This window comes from Vigna umbellata, chromosome 2 (genome assembly GCF_029865625.1).
Source record: "Vigna umbellata cultivar VRB3 chromosome 2, Vumbellata_1.0, whole genome shotgun sequence".
Taxonomy (NCBI): domain Eukaryota; kingdom Viridiplantae; phylum Streptophyta; class Magnoliopsida; order Fabales; family Fabaceae; genus Vigna; species Vigna umbellata.
The window spans coordinates 6,179,616-6,199,280 of NC_142166.1; the positions used below are offsets into that span (position 1 = coordinate 6,179,616).

At 29.5% G+C, this 19,665-nt stretch overlaps 2 protein-coding genes across 2 annotated transcripts; one reads left to right on the plus strand and one right to left on the minus strand.

The window, feature by feature from the left end:
* Positions 1-470: 470 nt before the first annotated feature.
* On the plus strand, positions 471-4,449 carry LOC124840275 (protein STRICTOSIDINE SYNTHASE-LIKE 5-like). Its single transcript, XM_047316304.2, has 6 exons — positions 471-663; positions 748-960; positions 1,058-1,128; positions 3,439-3,675; positions 3,755-3,887; positions 3,968-4,449. The coding sequence occupies exons 1-6, from the start codon at positions 520-522 to the stop codon at positions 4,238-4,240; spliced, it is 1,071 nt and encodes a 356-aa protein (XP_047172260.1). The 5' UTR covers positions 471-519; the 3' UTR covers positions 4,241-4,449.
* Positions 4,450-5,371: 922 nt separating this feature from the next.
* Positions 5,372-12,299, minus strand: RECQL3 (DEAD/DEAH box RNA helicase family protein). The gene is made up of 15 exons (XM_088105885.1): positions 12,216-12,299; positions 11,330-11,470; positions 11,209-11,243; positions 10,679-10,762; positions 9,782-9,870; positions 8,995-9,147; positions 8,802-8,902; positions 7,945-8,094; positions 7,791-7,877; positions 7,628-7,693; positions 7,425-7,558; positions 6,824-6,918; positions 6,605-6,732; positions 6,267-6,373; positions 5,372-5,954 (listed from the first exon to the last, which is right to left on the minus strand). The coding sequence occupies exons 1-15, from the start codon at positions 12,285-12,287 to the stop codon at positions 5,510-5,512; spliced, it is 1,887 nt and encodes a 628-aa protein (XP_087962011.1). The 5' UTR covers positions 12,288-12,299; the 3' UTR covers positions 5,372-5,509.
* Positions 12,300-19,665: the final 7,366 nt, after the last annotated feature.

The following is a 19,665-nucleotide window of genomic DNA, read 5'->3' on the forward strand; positions in this document are numbered from 1 at the left end:
AATTTTAAAAATGTTTGGTATCTGAATTTTAAAACTCAATAAAGTTAAATTATTAATTTTTTATATTAAACTATATTTTAAAATTACATTTAAGTTGTTCATATATTTTTAATCGTTTCAAATCAAATACTAACTTTAAACGTATTAAATACGTAAAAGAAATTAATATTATTAAATTAAAAAATTATATAATTGGCCTTAAAATTTAAGGTGATACAAATAAAAACTCATCATTTTGCATTTATTTTGAAATGGGTGAACTTTGGACATTGTCCGTTTATTACCTACTTTCTTTTGTACCCATGAATTAAAATAAAACAAGTTACAGAGCAGCACAGTTCGAATTTGATTATTGATACTTGTCAGAGGAAAAGATAAGATATTTAAAAAAAAAAATCCATGCTTGAATTATGACCACAGAAGCTGTTGCTGGTGAAAAATTGTTAGATAAATAGAGTGACCTATTACTCATACTTTTGCATCAGTTACAAGAAAATTAGAGCACCTGACTCCCATAACATGGCTTCCTTAGTAAGAGTCTGTTCAAGCTTCATTCTAGCAGTTTTAGTGTCTATCGCAGTTCAAATCCTTTTCTTCTCACCCATTGATCCAGTTTTGCTTGATCTAAAACCTTCCACAACAACCAGAGACAACAAATTACAGGTGAAAAGTTGATACTTGTAACATGGTTTTGTTATAGTTGAAGAATCAGTATTTTGACTTGCTGTGTTTCTCTTTTTTGGACAGAACATCATTAAACTTGGAGATGGGCATGTGAAGGAACCAGAAGATCTTTGTGTGGATAAAGAAGGGACTATGTATACTGCTACTCGAGATGGTTGGATCAAAAGAATGGTCAGAAATGGAAATTGGGAGAATTGGAAGCATATCGGTGGTGATACCTTGATAGGAGTCACAGAATCTAAAGAAGGTGGTATCATTGTTTGTGACTCTGCCAGGGTAAGCAAAAACTGAAAAACTGTTCTAAAAAACATGTTCTGTGAAGTTATGTTTTCACATTTGAAGAGTTTATGTTGCGAAAAATTATGTTTTTCAGGGTTTGCTGAGGGTTAGAGAAGATGGTATCAGTGTTCTCACTTCACAAGCTAATGATGGTTCTAAAATAAGGTTAGTTCCACAAATTCATGTTTCATTTTCAGATTGGTTTGTTCTGTTACTATCCCAGAATTTATTGCATGGTTACTATTTCTATGTTCTTCGATGTTTTCCTTTTTGTCCTTTCTATACGCTAACTCATTACTCAGAGGTGATTTTCAAAACGACAAAGTACAAAAAAAAACACCACGTGGTTATTGTGTTTGCATGTTCAGTTACCTAAATTCAGTAAACTATCAATCATTTACATGTTGTCGTGTTTTTTTTTTAATTTTAAATCAAATTATTTAAAATATAAGTTTATATAAAAATAATAATTTTAAATACAATTTAAATCAAATTATTTAATAAAATATCAATATGTAAATAAATCTAATCTTTTAAAATAATAAATTTAAATGGGTATACCAAAATATAAATTTTAAAAAAATAATAATCTTATTTGTAATAGTTTCAATTTTATTGATATAAAAAAATTAAAAATATATTAAGTCAAATTTTAAATAATTATTACATGAATAATATTTTTCATTAATTTTATTTTAATTACTTAAGTTTAAATAGTGCCATTATATATATAAGTATATGCATGTTAGATATCATTACTCTATCAATAATTAAGTAAATAATTAAATATCAGTATCCATTATATATAAAATCCATTAGAGATATTGATTTAGCATCTGTAATAAATTTTATCTGTTACAATTATATATAATTAAATACTAAAGTAGTTTACTTTTTAAAGTCAGTATTCGGATCTATTTGTCTTCAGTTTGTGAAGTTATGAATGAGGGTTAGAATTTGAATTTAAGTCTATTTTGATAAATAAATTCGTAAATGTTAGTGAAAAAATGACCTAAAACAGACAAATAGCAGTGTAACTGGGCAAGGTTCACGTTAGAATGCAGAAGTGTGGGACCAACATATGAAAGCGAAATCTGCCTATCCACCTCAGGACCACCCAATGACATCTTCATGTTTAATAGGAATGAGTGAACAAAAACCTAAGTATAAAGAAAAAATAAATTTTTATTTCATACATTAATTATCATTTGCCAACTCTTTATAAAGGTAAAATGATGTTAATAAAAAAAAATTATACTTTCAGAAAAAAAAAAAAGAAAAAATTTCTAAAAAATAATAACAAGTAGAAATGAAAAAAATTCAATGTGAAAATATCATTGTCCGGTGGAAATAATTTTTATGATGATGTAGAGATGTAATAAATAAAATCAACCATCAAAATGACATCAATATCTTGAAGAAATAATAAACGGTGGAAAACGAAATGGTAACGTTATTAATGTAGAAGTCGTAGTTGAAGAAACAGAATGTTTAATACCACAAACACGTATTATCCGGACAAAACGTCAAAATCTTCAATAATTACGTATCAAAGTTCATATATATATATATATATATATATATATATATATATATATATATATATATCACCTTTTAAAAATAATTTTATTAAAAGAAGCTCTTCTTTCAATAAATACATTATTTTAAATTAATAGAAAGAGTATTACTTTTATAATAAAGTAAAGGTTAGAGAATTAGTGAATTTAAAACCTGTTTTTGATGAATAAATCTTTAGTCATATGTGAAAGGAATAAAAAAGTTAAAACTACTCATTGCCATAATAATAATAATTATTATTATTATTATTATTTTAATTAATTATTTATTTATTTTATTATTATTATTGAAAATCATGCATGTTTACTCGTATTTTATGGTTGTAAAAATATAAAAAAAAAATTAATTACTATTAAAATAAAAGTATTATTATATTTATAAAAAATATATTTTTGAAAAATAATTATAAAAAATAAAAATTTAAAGAATAAAATAATTTATATTAATAAAAGTAAAATTGATAGTAAAATGTATATATAAAAAAGGAATCACTAAAAGTAGTTTTTTTATATATAATTATAAATTATTATTATTATTATCATTATCATGTTAATAATAATGGTGATTACTGTACTTGAACTTTTGACCAAGTCACTACAAGGCTAAATGAATTAACATGGACGGTTTCATTTGAGGTTGTCTTATGCTCAGACATATTTAGTTTATTGAATGTACTAAATAATTAAAAGTTAAAGTATATGTTTTTACGAATGCTTAACTAAATTATAAAATATTATGAGTATCATTAGTAATTTAATTGAGTAGCCACAATCTGATAGTCTGATCGTTTAAACATTTATTTAGACAGTTTTCATATTCTGGGAAAAGTAAAAGTTTGAAGCTTTTGTAAGAGTAAGAATTATAATTAAGGTTGAAATGAATATCGGATGGAACCAGGTTTGCAGATGATGCAATAGAAGACTGGGATGGGAATGTGTATTTCAGCATTGTGAGTACGAAATTTGATATGCATCATTGGCATCTAGATTTCTTAGAGGCAAGACCTCATGGACAACTTTTCAAGTACACTGCAAAATCCAATGAATCTGTTCTTCTTCTCGATAATCTTGCCTTTGCTAATGGAGTTGCACTCTCCAAGGACCAAGATTTTCTTTTGATCTGTGAAACTTGGAGGTACCACTCTATACTTCTTTCACTTTCTTCTGTTATCTGTAATTTTCTTTTGTCTGATGTTAAGTGTTGTGTGAATCAGATATAGGTGTCTGAGGTATTGGTTAAAAGGAGAAAAGAAAGGCAAGACAGATATTTTCGTAGAAAACCTTCCTGGTGCACCTGATAATATCAATCTTGCTCCTGATGGAACCTTCTGGATCGGTTTGATTCAGGTATTATTATTGCTATTAACTTGCTTTCTTGGTGTTAAAATTGGTGTTAATAACTAAAAAGATTGAAAGTGATGTAACAGTTGAGTTCTGAAAGGCTGGAGTTTATGTACAACTACAAGATAACGAAGCACCTGCTAGCTGCATCTCCAAGACTGTTTAACTTTGTGGCTGATCTGAAGAGAAGAGCAAGGGTGGTGAATGTGGGAACTGATGGGAAGATAATTAGGAAGTTTGAAGATGGTGATGGGAAGGTGATTAATTTTGTGACTTCAGCTTTGGAGTTTGAGGAGCATCTTTACTTAGGTAGTCTTAGTTCAAACTTTGTTGGAAAATTACCACTGCATGGTGCATAGAATGGTGAAGTTCAATTCTTGAATAAGGGGCAACCTCTCAGATTGGATCATGCAAAAGAATCATCTCCTTATATGTATGATGCAGAGACTAAGCATATAGGGTAGATAGATGTTCATGATAAGGTCTCCATGTCTTTTCTTTAAGTTTCACTTTACCTTTTTCAAATTCTTAAATCTTTTCAAACTTTAAACATTCATTACTTCAAGGATCTACATTACTTCAAATTATTTTCATGATATTTCAAATTATATCACTGTTTTAAGTAAATTATATGGTCAAACTTTAATGCACTGTAATTAATTAAGCATAAACATTATCTTTCTTTTAAAAAGGATTAACAGTCAAAACTATTGGAAAATGATGCCTTCAGGGAAAAAACTATAACTGTGTTTTCTTTTCGGCCATTAGAATGGAGTTTTCTATCAATTTCAAATTATTAACTACTTATGTCAGTTTTTTTTTCGCCCTCATAACTAGCGTAGATAGCTTTAAGAGACCGACATGTTCTTTATTCAACACACTAAAAATAAAAAGAATAAATAAATAAAAATCATAAAAATATTACATGAACATTGACCTATTCAATTATTTATTCAAAGTTGCTATTGTAAAATAAAAACTCAATCTTGTTGACACTTTAAGCAAAAATATATATTTTATAATTTGATTTGATTGATCATTGGTATTTTTTTAATTTATTTTATACATTTATTATAATATAATTAAAATATAAGTACTCAATTCATTTATTGATAATAATGTTATAACAAATAATTGTTGAAAATTAAAGTATTAATATACTTGGCAAATAAATAAATTACACGTTTAAACATTATTTAACATATTTAAAAAAATCAAATTATCAATTTACATAATTAATAAAACATAATAATAATAAAAATACTAAAACTAATAAAATATAGTATTATTAATAGATTACGAGTATATCTTAAACTTAGTTTAAATCCATTTAGTTCATAAATTTAATTTAATTTGATCCACATTTAAAAAAGCTAATTATTTTCTAAACCAATGATAAGCTGGGTTACCTCACATGTGGAACCCACTTGACACTTGTAACTACAAGACTATTTTCCTTGACAAGGATATGCTCCAACAAAAACACTGCATCAATGTCCAAATGGAATTTTATGCTTATGAGACAAACTATTCAAACAATACTAATTGATTTATAGAAGCCGAAATTGGCACTTGATATTATGCCACTAAAATCTGAACTTTAATAGTTAGTATCTACAAATGTAAATTTACTGCATCCTCATCCTCTTTTCGATTCTTGAATGCTTCTTTGTGTCATTTAACTGGTCCCCTTTTGTTTTCCTACTATTTAGGAATTCAGAGAAGGATGGTATTTGTGGCAAGTTGGTATTATTAAACGAACAGCTTTCCATTGGCACAATACATGGAGAAGTTTCTGATCTAGCATTGCCAGAGTATTCATTGCTGGTATCTTCTGCACAAGGATCTAAAGTAGGTGGCGGTTTGAAGGGCTGTTCAGCTGGCGTAAGGGACTGTTCAGCTTCAGCAGAAGCATTAATTGCACAAAGTCGGTTCATCAATTCGCTGGAGGTGGCAGTCGTCAGCCATCTTACAGTACTTGCCACTTGCGAATAATAGAATGATTTGCCAGCCTTGCCATACTTCTTGTAGCATTCATCTTCAAGGAAAGATGCTGACGTATCCACTTCAATCCTGAACAAATGTGATAAAAGAATCAGCTGTCGTTGCTTTAATTTAGCTGACATAATTTAAGGTGAATTTATCATCATGTTTGTGGTTGTCATTGTCATTATATTATGCTTAAAGATTTAGTTTTGCTGTTTAAATAATACAACTATGGCACAACAATAATGTCATCTATGAACAAGGTGCTGCTACATGTCAAATAGGTGGGACACATGCTATGGCAAAAACACATTGAGCAACTGAGTGGTGTGTTTTTCTGTTTGGAAAGAGGGAGTGGGACAACAGAACAACAACTCAAAAAGATGAAGCTAAGCATACTTGAAGTCGTCAAGCCGTTGGTGGACCTGTTTAAGAGCATTTTGTAACCTTTGCCTGCTTGATCCTCGCATTGGATCCGAAATAGCATTCTTGTCACCTTTGTTGTTCTGTTATCAAATTAGATGAGTCGGTATAATAATGTATTTTTATTGATCTTAGCAGTAATAATGAACTTCGAAAAAAAAAAAGAGGCAGATACTACAAAAGAACTGTATTGTCTTTCCCAATACAGATTGCTTATAAGAACAGTTTCAGCAATGTTACCACCCAAAGGTGCTAACTATGGAGAATCTACGTTTTTTAACCAACAACGTGAATATAATCCAATAAAGATAAACCTGTTTATAAGTGTTATTATTTCTATAGAAGTTTTCTTCTGCCCGTTGTAACATAGCAAGCTTCTCATTTACTCCCAATCTGGATTGAAGCTTTGACCTGGTTAGGTTGTTGATAACCTCATTACCATCTGCAAGCCAAAATTCACCCACGTAAATTATGGTCTAATAAACACTTGATCTCCCCAAAAGTAAAAACACAGGCAACCAAATAAGTTCTACCTTCTGAATCAGATATATCTTCCTCTGATCCACTTGCTTCCTCTCCCCGATTCCAGAATTCAGATAACTGTTCTCCAGTAGTTGCGGCAGTGGAACTGAAAAATTAAATTTGTCCATAAATAAGAAACTAGATATCATTTAACTGGATTAATGAATATAGTAGAAGGCAATCATCATCAGACCAATAATGAAATACACAAGAATAACCGTAAAGTGTAACTAACAAGAAGTCAGAGCATACAATCCTTATGTTGGACCAAACTACTCAATAATCAATTGTTTTAATTCCATTGCTTTCTTTTTCTTTTCATGTTTATGGGCATATTCAAGAGAGGAAAGTCCCACGGTATTCACACTAAAATGACACAAATTTATGTCAAGCTGTATTAAAGTTCCATCTTTATACCCATATGGTCATATCTGATATCTTTATGTCAAATGAAGTAAGAAAACTAAGCATAGCCTGCATGACACATCTACCATTCATAAATTTTCCTAGCAAAAAATAACTGCTCTACATATTCACAGAATCTGTTTTCAGTGTATCAACTTCAAGTTCAATTCCTAATGCATAAGAGGGTTCTTTACTGATGAATAGCACCTGGTTATAAAAACTCGAGATGAACCATTTTTATGACGCAGAGCACAAACAGTTTTGAGATCCTCCAAACATCGAGCAACTAAGTTTGCATGTCTGCAGGCATCACATGTTTTTCCACATAGTGATGCAGTTACCTGCTTATAACAATTAAAGTTAATAATCCACTTAGGTTAACACGAAGCATGCCACAGATATTTCATTACCTGTTCCCCAAAACTCTCAAGAATTCTTTTCCTGCGGCATCCAGATCCTTCACAGTATTCAACTATCTACAGTCAATTACAAATACATTCCATTACGTAAGTATATAACGGCAAGGTGCAGAGATACTGTGTTAAAAAAAATCACCCAGAGACTAGATGTTACCTGATTGAAAGCAATCAGGGATATTTTGGATGACTCTTCCTGTGAACTAGATGACTTCTTGCTCCCCGATTTACTTAATATAAATTCCTGATACAGATTATAATTTAAGAAAACAGGTATAGTACAGAAAGAGTAAAGTCTCTAGTAAGCCAACCATTCTTTTGCGATCGTCTATCCCATAGTACAACAGACTTCTAGATGGCAATTGATCACGACCAGCTCGGCCGGACTCTTGATAGAATGCTTCCATTGACTTGGGAATATTGAAATGGCAAACAATTCTGACATCCTTTCTATCAATGCCCTGTAAATTTGATCTCAAGTTATAACCAGCAAAGCACAAGTATAATAAATAAAGATTACAATATTAAAACATCAAAAAATTTTAATCACACCAATAGTAAATCACCACTTACCATTCTAAATGAAGACCAAAGGCTCAGTAACTACATGCAACAGCACAGCTCCAGGCAAAGATTAGGAAGAATGGAAAGAAATATATCACAACCTCAAATAAATCAAAATCTATTTGCATCATACTAAAATCAGAAAAGGATGTAGATATATTTTAACACAAGTGAAAATATTCATACTCAGATTTCTAATTACATTTTTGTTCCTCACACTTTGACCCATTCTGCTACACATTGTAAGAAAATAAAATTAATTTTAGTAATTTATTGTATTTTAATCTATCAATATTATTTTCAATCTCTATACAAGCCAAATCAACATTGGACTAAGGAATGTGAAAGAATAGTTAACAGCATGCTTGCGCACCATCATGGCTCCATGGCCCTTGGTCTCTACAAAAGTCCCATCACAGAGCATTTTAGCTTGGTAGATGTCGCACCAAGTATCATGCCAGAAATCATTGTAATCCGTAGATCTTATGGCCACTACTATGAACAGGGCCACAAAATTCATCAACCCCCCACAGCACACACCAACATGTAATGGCATGCTTCAAAGAAATAATTGCATGAGATACAAACATAAAAAGGGAAAAACATACCCAAAAGCCACAGTAGCAACAATAACTTTTATCTTAGAAGAAATCCAATCATCTAACACCGAAGTTCGCATTTTATTATTCAATCCTGCATGATAAGCTGAAAAGACCCAAAATAAAATATACTATGTGAACTTATAGGTGTAGAAAATCAATTAGTAAAGGCAGAAAAATATGTAAAAGAGGGAGTACCAGCACATGAAATACCACTTTGGGATAGATTACTTGATAAGTCATCACACATTGAACGTTCAAGGCAATACACTATTGCACAGACATCTCCCAGAGATTTGAGTGTATTAGATAAATCAGCAAAAGCATCATCCAATAGATCTTTGTATCTAACTGTATCATCAAGAATTGAAGTCACATTTGTTTGAGTAAATTATAAGCTTCATCTCATGCAAAATCAACACCTAGAGAAATAGAACTCATGCAGTAACTTGAATGTTTACAATAGCCGAAATGGAATAGCATATTCTTTTGCTTTCTTCTATCCTCTGTCATTGTATCTTCATTATTAAGGGGAGCATAGACTGTTAGGACATAGGGTATTTGTATATAATGGGAAAGGGGATTAGGATAGGAGGCAGAGGAGTTGTATAAATAGTTGTTTGTTTAGTGGAGGGGGGACTTTTGGCAGTTAGATTGTTGACAGGCTTTGTCCTGTGGAGGGGGTTAAGCCCTTTGTATCTGTAGTTGCACAGACCATTCTTTTGTGAATAATACTCAGTTTAATCCTTTTTTCTCTATTGTGTAACTGTTACGTGTGGTGTTTGGAGCGTTCTTGATTAGGTTTCTCTTTCGGAAACCTATCATAGACAAACACTTATGTACTGTGTGGATTTATTTATTACTTATTGCACCAGTCACATTACATGTCACATGGGACAACCATATTTCACCGTTACTAGCATAGAAATTATGTCACAAGTTTAATTGATTTCAGATATGAATCATTCAGCAAAGCAGAACTGACCTTCATAATATATATTTGGACGATTAAATGAAGACTTGAGTATTAATGGATTTTGCATCCGCAAGGATTCAACTACATCCTTCTGAACCCTACAGAAAAAGAACATCCAGGGAATCAATGCCGCATGTCATTCTCATTTGTCTCCCCTCAACACATAAAAATTTTACATCAGAACAAAAGAGAATGCGTGCACCAAAAATATAACCCAGAATGTGCAATGATCGTTGTGGTAAGCAGGGCACTTGACAGAACAAGCCAAAAATTATTTGGTCATTAAATAATAGCAAAAAATTCTTCCACAATACAAAATATACTGGAGGTTACTACATTTATATATTTACACAAGCTAGGATAAGTTTACACAAGGTGTAAGATTTAGTTAAATTATGCCTTCAATAACCTTTTATAGAATGCAAATTTAATTGTTCTATTCATACACTCTGTAGTGATCATGCTCGTAAATATCTCTACCATTCTTCTATTCCTTATAACGTCACTTAATGGATAATATTCTATTTAAAAATATGTAAATTTTTATTATTAGATAACATATCTATACAAATTTTAAATCATATGAAATATGATAAACATGATCATTAAGATAGAAAACTTCATCGGTTGGATCAACTACATTTGTATTCTATGAAAAGTTATTGAAGGTTTGATTTTGACTAAGTTTTATACTTGGTGTAAACAGATAGTAACTCTCTTTCATCTATCTCACTTATAGGAGAATAGCAATTGCAAAACCATGTGAAAATTGACAAATTAATGTTCAAAAGAATATACAAGCTTGAAAAAGCATAAGCTTGAATATAAAATGCAAATATGAACAAATTAAAACATGACAAAATAAAAAGCAAATTATATCAAAGAAATTAAATTAAGAAAACTCACTTTGGCGCAGCAGTAGCAGTCAAAGCTAATATTGGTACATCTGGTAGGTGGCTTCTCAAAGATGAAAGCTTACGGTAGCTAGGTCTGCTCCAAAATAGGGAAGGAAAAGAGAATTGTGTATCATGATAATAAATTCTAATCTATATGTATATATGGGAAATTAAACACAAACACCCCAAAATTAATCAAATCTTCAGATATTGGATAAAGAAAATCCAAAAGGCAAAGATAATTGAAACATTAATGGAGTTCAGCTGGAACCTATTGAAGCACAATCAGGCACTTACCAAATTAATGTTATAAGTTTAGCACTAGGATAAAAGTAAATATAAAAATCAAGCATTTACACATGTGAACAGAGAAGAGAGGATGGATCTAATTAGGCAAGGCACTACAAAAATATTAACTATATACAATTTATTGTCCTAGCAGAAAGAAACATATGAGTCCTATAAGATAATCATGAAAGAATTCTACCATGACAACAAACTCCAATTGGCTTGTTGCAGAAAGCAGAATGTATGACAAACCTGAAATCATGACCCCAACTTGAGATGCAATGCGCCTGAAAATTTTGCACGAGCGAAACTACTAAGAAACCAAGTAAATTCCCGTAGATAAAAAATTTGAAATGGTCTTCCCAGCACACACCTCATCTATGGCAATGAGATTTAGCAGCCCCCTAGTATAAATCTTTGTGAGCTTTGACATAAACCCTGGTGTTGCTATTAACTCTGGAGTCACATATAGCAGCCTTGTAGAAGGTTTTCCAGAATCAAGGTCCTCGAGAATCTTAAATCATAAAAGGTATAAATCACTTTCCTGAATCAATAACACTAGGGAACACTGAGGAATTGGGCACATATGGACTTAGCTCCTCTAAACTCTAACGTGAAGAGATTAGTAAAAAAGTAGGTTTTATGCAACACGGATTTCAATTATAACATTTTCATGAATATAAATTGATAGATAATTTCTCGCTTTACACACTATAAGAACTTTGGTATCATGGGGTGCCTAACTCCCAACATGGAGAGGACTTTTGAGGGTGGGTTTCCCAAGTGTTTGGATACTTATCAATATCTCTTTACGTTAAAGGGGCTAAAGTTATTACACATGCATATATATTAATTTGGCATGGATTCTTTCCCTTTCCCCGAACAAAAAATACATTTATATACAGACAAAGACACTATTCATGTTAAATAGATGTACCAAACTAATTGCAATGTAAACAACTCCACGATCTGGAAAATATCATTGAGATTATTGTAATTGTTACATAACTTACACTTCTGTTTCACTTCGATATGTGTAGATATATTATCACAGTAAAGATAGCGATGAGCCTTGATGCAATAATAAAGTTACTTCCTTTTAAGGTGATAGAATCAGTCATGATTGAAATCCTAGTATCAGTCACACTGCACTGCTTCCAAGGCGAGACAGCTTACATCTAAACCAGACCCCACTATGTTTGATTATCGTGCATCAGATTGCCTATCATAAAAAGTCAGCATTTTAACAACTTACTCACCTTTACTTTAGCATCCGCTGTTTTTGTTGAGGAGAGAAAATCTGCTGCAATCCCTTTCTCTTTCAGTGCCATTACTTGGTTTTCCTAACTTGTAGAAAGGGAAAAAAATCAGCCAAAACAAACTCTAAACTCAGAAAATCAACATTTCTGAAAATCAAGTGAATTACCAAAAGATGCCTACCATTAAGGCTGTCAGCAGAACAAAAGTCAGACATCACAGTAGTATCCTAGCATAAAAAATTATGAGAATTACCAAGCAGCAACAAGCACAGCTAAAGACACAACATGTACACAAGAAGAAAGCCATCCACCTATTAAAGGAGATACAACGAGCACAATTCCTGGTTTTGCCAATGCAGGGATCTGATAACACATTGACTTGCCTCCCCCAGTCGGCATAAGACAAAAACAATCCTTTCCTGCATAAAAAGAGTCCAAAATCAATGGAAAATTCCAACTCAAATTACCATTCTTAAGCAAAGAGTCACTTTTAGTATAAAAAGAACAGGACTTGAATTGAAACCGTTACTTTACACTAATCAACAGTCTCTGAGGCACCAATTACTACAAAACACGAAGGAAAATATCATAGTTCACTTCTATGCTTGTAGAAAGGAAAAGGTGAATGCACCTGAAAGCACCGACTGAATAGCGTCCAATTGCATGCCCCTAAAATCAGGGTACCCAAAATGCCATCTTAGAAGCTTCACCAATGTTTCCTTGCTGCGCACTTCCTTCCTCTTTCTGTTCGCATTCGCGTCGCTCAGTGGCAATGTCGACTTCTTCTGCATTTCAGTTCCAACCTGCCAAATAAGAAAAAAAAAATTATCGACAAATTCTTCAGCGGAAGAATTAGGAATAAAATCCTTTGAAAGTGCACCGAAAGCTCGCACCTTTGATAGAAGGGTTTCGCAAATTGATCGGTGCAAAGCCTTTCGCGGGTTTTTCTTTCTTCCAATGGATCAAAAAAAAAAAATACGTGTGACGCGCTGTAAAAGAAAAGGGATAAAACGTTTTGTATTGAGGTACACTCCGCGGGGGCTTTTAAAAACCTGATTGTTAATATAAGATTTGCTCATAGGAGTACAAATGTGAACCATAAAAAGACCATGTGTCTCAATAAAAGAGAATAACAATACAAAATGGATACTTGTAGTTGAAAATGATTTCGCTAAGTGGATACTGTATCAAAAATTATTTGTCCCATTAAAAATAATATTGTATAATATTGTAATAATTAGAAAAAATAATGAATAATAAGTTGAATGTTTAGTTTTATTTAATTTTATCACAATTCTATAATATTGTATGAATCGTTTAATTCTGTTAAACTATATTTCATTGTGTGAATTTTAACAACTTTTAGTCAATGTACAAAAAAGTATTTATTTGTGAAGAAATAGTTTAAAATAAATAAAATATCACAACGAATGAATATTTTCTCGTGACAATATTTATTTTGTAAATATTTGTGACGAGCAACACTTGATAATAAAATGTTGTAATGTCAAATGTTGTTTACTAAAATTATATATCACAAACGTCTTTATAAAATGTAATTTTTTTTCTTAAGTGGCAAATAAAGAGTTCTTCACTTATGACAAATACATTGACATTATAAACCAAAAATTTATAAGAACAAATCTGAAAATATTATAAGAGAAAACATCTTTAACAAAAAAAGTTAAGTTATTCTAAACGAGGGTAAACTTTTGTTTAAACAATGTTAAGGAATCACTTAAACGAGTATTCATAAGTGGTTAAAAGATTATCCTTATTTAAGTGTTGTTTGATGAACATCAACACTTAAGCACGTGATTATTGGTATTTCAACAATGAAACACAATAAAGTTAAGATTCTCTTACTCTTTGAGTATTATCGCTTAAATGAGTATTCAAAGGCCTATAAGCTATTTTTGTGAAAGGTAAAAAAGAAATGATATTATGTCTATTGAAAACATAAAACATCAATTATGTCTATTGAAAATATAAAACATCAATTAAGCAAACAAGATATATTATCATAATTATAATCACTCATTCAAATATTTATTAAACAATTTTGTATAAAACATAAACTAAAGAAAAAGAATCATGCTATTGTTAAGAAATTAAAATTAAAATAACAACTTCCTTTTTTTTCAATAAATAACAATGAAAAATTGTAATTGAATAAATTTCAAAATAAAAAATAAAGTAAGATGTTATGATAATTTAACAAATAGAGAAGTATGAAAACTAAACAGACATGTACATATTTATATCTATTTCAGTATACAATTTACAAAATTAGATATTACTAACATTTATAACCATATGAATATTTTCTATTGACATAGTAACACATTCAAATACTACCCAAAGATACCAATTTATTTATCATCATTATGAATTTTTTTATTTATTTTAATTTACTAATCTGAGTTCACTAATTATAGAACTTAAGTCTTTCTCATTCAAATAATTATCTTCTCCACTTTGATAGTCACATCCATTAATTCCCTAGTTCAACCATAACTTTGTTATTTTCTTATTTTTACATAATTTTCAATCAAGTCCTCCCAAAATGATATATTCTTCCTTTTCCAACACGAGGATTGATTTTCTAACTGTCTCATAATTGTTTTTCCATATCCACATTTTATTTATTTTATCTTTATTACTATAAATTATTTTATGAATTTATTTTTAAAATTTTATAATTATTTTTTAAAATTGTAATTGATTATTTCTAATAAAATTATACTTATTTTTATCAATATTGGTTAATTTATTATTTCATTCTTTAAATTGTATAATTATTTTTTAAAATTTAATTAAGTACCTAAAATAAAATTATAAAAATTATTTATTTTCTATATTATTTCTTTTATTAATTATGATGAAATCAGGGCATGCACCTTGTCCCCCATCCAAGATAATATATACCTTTCTCCCAACTTTTCGACAACTTTATCGTTTAGTCATGTGTTCTCCATCTATCCCACCACGTTTCCTTGAAAGAAATTTGTACCACATTGCAAATTTAAAATTTTTAAAAAAGAAATTAGGTGGAAGTTAACAAAAATATATATGTGATAAATAATAGTGCTGATTTGGACTTTGATTTTCTTTTTAAAACAAAAATACTTATTTAAGTAAAATAATTTTCTGTCTAATTTATATACACTTTTACCCCACTTTTATTATAGGGAGAAAAAAATGTAGCCTAATTACTTATTGGTGTACAACTAATATTTTATTTCATGAATTGCTTTATTTTTTGGGTAAAATGTTGATCGAGCAGAAGACTTTATTACACGTGCTTCCTAAGATTATCAATCACACAATAGAATCGATTTTTGATTTCTTTTATTTATTAAAGCTTCTTTTCTTGTATTTTAAATGGTTCTAAGCCAAACAATTAAATTATAGTAAATAAAAATAATTTTAAATAAGGTATAAACTCAATTTTAAAATTAATAACAGTAAATTAATTAATTAAAAATGTAAGAATTTAGATAAAATATTAAAGTTACTAGATGTTTTGAAATAGTAAGAAAGGATATTTTAATTATAAAATACTTTAATAATATAAATATAATTTTTTAAACTCGTCTTATTATCTAAAATATTACCATTTTTTAAGACTATTTCTCCGAGTTTTCTCTTCCTTCTTTTTACAAATTATAACTCTCTGATATCTGTTTGACGATAAAGATGTGCCTAGGAGATCATCGCAGTGCGTTCCCCAATATCTATCGATCAGTTTCTATTCTAGAGCAAGTAGGTTTTAGTTTAGTTTTCCTTTCACACTTAGTTGAGGCCATGCATAAGGGTTTTTCCTTCGCATGTGTCGTTTGACTTTCTTTTCTTGTTTCCTGTTGATTAGAGGTGTTAAGAACTCTCTTTGATCACAATTCTATGTCATGTAGATGTTTCTAGAGTTTCGTGAGCTCTAAGCAAGGGTAGTGCACCGTGTAGAACTTGGTTGTATTTCTCTTTTAAGGTAAGGAGAGCTAGTTATCTTTCTTTAAATTATGTTTGTTGTGGAAGTTTGGTTTAGGTTGATCTAATTATAATTACAATATCTATGTTAGTGTTAAGTTCATTTAAACAGGTGTAATTAATTATTTGATGATTGATTTCTGATATGGTGTATTTCAGATGTGATTACTACAATGAATGGTGTGTTATGAAGTTTATTGATGTTGAAATTGGTTGAAATGTTGCAGAGAAATGAGTTATCAAAGTTATAGGTCTTTCTAAGTCAAAAATGGAGGTTTGATGGGTGAGTTTTAAAAGTAAGGGTCTAAGAGGAGGATCATTGATTTAGGATGTGTTGAGAGGTCATTTAAAACTTGTTGGTACCTTGAGTTGGTAAAAAGAGATAGGATGAAATAAGGTGATTTTTGGAAGGTTTCAAGTCCTATTTTAGGGGTTTTGGGTAGTAAGATTATGATGTTGAAGGTTTGGACTGAATTAGATAATTTAGGGTTTGTTGTTAAACCATTTCTAACTTGTTTAGATCATTAGAATGTTAAACTTTGCATGAGAATGGTAAAATTTGGGTGGGTTAGAGTATGTAAAATGAGTGTATGGTATCCTTTTTAAGTTAGAAATAAGTTCTTAAGTTAGGAAAATGTATAAACCATTTGAAGAGGTATAGAGAGCATCCAAGATAAAAAAAAAATAGGGGTAGGAAGTGTTCTGGTGTGGCGCCCAGTTGCAAGGGAGTAGTGCTTAGGTGCAAGAGGAATGATGCTCATCGGCAGGAGGGTGCCGCTCAACGCCACTCTACAAGGTTTTCTTCCTTTGTTTTCTAGTCCTATGGCTTTTGTGGTTTATTCTGAGCTTTGAGGTGTATCTTGTGACATGTTTTTGGTATGTTTTATGTGTGCTACCAATGGTTTGAATGAGGATTGATGTATGTTTCAAAGTGATGGATTTAGAGTTTCTAAGGAGGAATTCTAAGTGTGGTATAAAGTGTTGTTGGTATGAATGCAAGGAACTTAGTTTTGGGGGTTATCTTGACACTTTAATGATCATTCATTCTCAATTAGAAATGAGTGATATATGTGGTGAGAGTAGTAGGAGGTCTTAGTCTATGTGCTTCTAGTATGTCCTAAGACATGGTATGGACTAATCTTGTGAGTGTGGTAGGGTGAAACCTATTGGCAATGGTTCTGCAAAGCAATAGAGGTCACCATAAGTACATAAATTGTCATAGCTCGACATTCATACTAAATTCGGATAGTCTAGTCTAGGTCTTTGACATGATTAAAATGTTTGATCTACTTTATGTTAATTGTAATGTATGTATGACATGTTAAGATATATGATATGATTATTTTTGTATCACTAACTTATCGTGTTTGTTTGTTCTTGTGCTTGTGTATTCTTATGAATTTGTGTGTTTTGACGATGATCATTTGGTGGGTGTGAACAGAGGGTGTGACATGTCTCTGGAACAAACATTAGGTGAAGATAATGCTGATGTGTAGTTGTAGTATTTATTTTATTTTTCTCTTGGTTGTATTTGAGATCCTTTTGTACATAGTTTTGTATTAGGATTTTGTATATAAAATTAGATTTTTTTGATTATGTGTAAAAAATTGAATCTAAACTTTATATGTTTTGTTAATTGTTCTATTGTATTATACCTTTGATAATTCCTTAATAGTATTTTAGATTATTTAATTAGGATGTTACAACATGAAGCATTTATATACACAAAAAACAAAACATTAATTAAAATCTAAAATATTTAAAAAATTCAAAATATGCATTGTAACTTAAAAATAAACATAGGCATATAATGTGGTTAGTTTGGTGGGAATTGGGAGGAACAATAATTTAAGCGACAAATCTATAACTTTTCTGTTATAAATAATATTTATAATATAAATACTCCAAATACTCTGTTTATAGATATATAATATAAGTTTGCTAATAGAAAAAAATTGAGACACTGCCAAACAAATACTTCTTTAAAGGATTATCTTTCCTTACCTTCAGTCAACACTCATGTTCTTAATAGCATGTTTGAATAAAATAATTTAAAAGAATAATTAATTTATTTGGTAAATTTATTTTTTTCAGAAGAAAATAGTTGTTTGGATGAAAAAATAAAAAAAAAATAATTAAGATTTTCAATAATAAAAACAATAGAATTGAAAATTTATTAAAGAAAAGGAAATTAAAATTCTACAACTATGCACTTCCTCTTAATACAAATTATGCATAAACAAACATATTTCAATAATTAAATTTAATTATTATTTCATAAATTTTTATTTTGAAATACATGGTTTTGAAATAAAATTTCATTTAAAAAAATTTAATTTCTTTGTCCAAAATTTTAAGTAAACTATTTAAAGAATAAAAATAATTTCAATTTAATATAAAGTTATTTAAATATATTGAAATCTATCATCAAAAATACAATGTAATTATGGGGTAAAAAAAAATAACAAAAGTAACCATAGTTTTTCTTAAAACAATTGAAGTTTAAACTTGTTTACAAAAATAGGTAGTGGATTCTTAAGTTATTTTGAACTCTATTATCCCAAATAACACTTTTTATTTTATTTATAATAGTGGAAATACATATATGATGTGTATATGTACTTTTTTTTTATAAAAAAAAATATTATTATTATAATCAAAAGATAAATATTATTAAGTTTTACAATTTTATTGCATAGTTTTATTTTATTTTATAGGTGAGTTTTTATTATGATAGTTTTTTAATTAAAAAAATATTAAAAAATAGTCAAATAAAAAATTATTAAATTATTAAATTTAGGGAAAACGATTATTTACAAGATAAAACTGATAAATAATTATTTTAAGTTAAAAATTGGTTAATTAAAAGATAAATTTAAAAAAAAAATGTTTACAGAAAATCTTCTTCACGTAATAGTGTAGATAAAAAAAACGATTACTTAACAAATAAATTTGAAAAAACATGAACATAAAGAATCCTTTATATAATAATATATGATATCTATTCATAGACCTATAAATAAGTACTCATTGGAGATGAAATTTGTCCTTTGACTTGTAATTTGAAAATAAACCACCATTTCAACTAATTAATTCTGAATATTTCTAAAACAAAATTTGGATTATGATATTATTAATTAAAGTTAACTATTAATATTATAGAGGAATTAAAAGGAAGTAATTCAATTATTTTATTGATATGAGTACTTGATTATTTTGTTGAAAAGACAAAAAAGCTTTTGGATTATTTAAAACTTACAAAATCTAACCTAACATCTTTCATAAAAAAAAAACCATAAAGTTGGGTGACAATCCCTAGCTCTACCTGTGTGAGAGTAAGATCGTACATGGCTCAATTTCAAAACAGTAAAGTCGAACAAAACACTTTACAAAATGGAAAATTAATTAATTCAACTAATAAAATTAATCACCTTTTCTTAAACAATACTTTCTTAGAAAGTGT

Excerpts from the sequence above, each read along its gene's own strand:
- LOC124840275 (XM_047316304.2), top strand. The coding sequence starts at position 520 with ATGGCTTCCTTAGTAAGAGTCTGTTCAAGCTTCATTCTAGCAGTTTTA. Across the intron at positions 664-747 it reads CCAGAGACAACAAATTACAG|AACATCATTAAACTTGGAGA; the intron begins GTGAAAAGTTGA and ends TTTTTTGGACAG. Across the intron at positions 961-1,057 it reads TTGTTTGTGACTCTGCCAGG|GGTTTGCTGAGGGTTAGAGA; the intron begins GTAAGCAAAAAC and ends TATGTTTTTCAG.
- RECQL3 (XM_088105885.1), bottom strand. The coding sequence starts at position 12,287 with ATGGCACTGAAAGAGAAAGGGATTGCAGCAGATTTTCTCTCCTCAACA. Across the intron at positions 7,694-7,790 it reads CCCTGATTGCTTTCAATCAG|ATAGTTGAATACTGTGAAGG; the intron begins GTAACATCTAGT and ends AATTGACTGTAG. Across the intron at positions 6,733-6,823 it reads AGATATATCTGATTCAGAAG|ATGGTAATGAGGTTATCAAC; the intron begins GTAGAACTTATT and ends TTTGGCTTGCAG.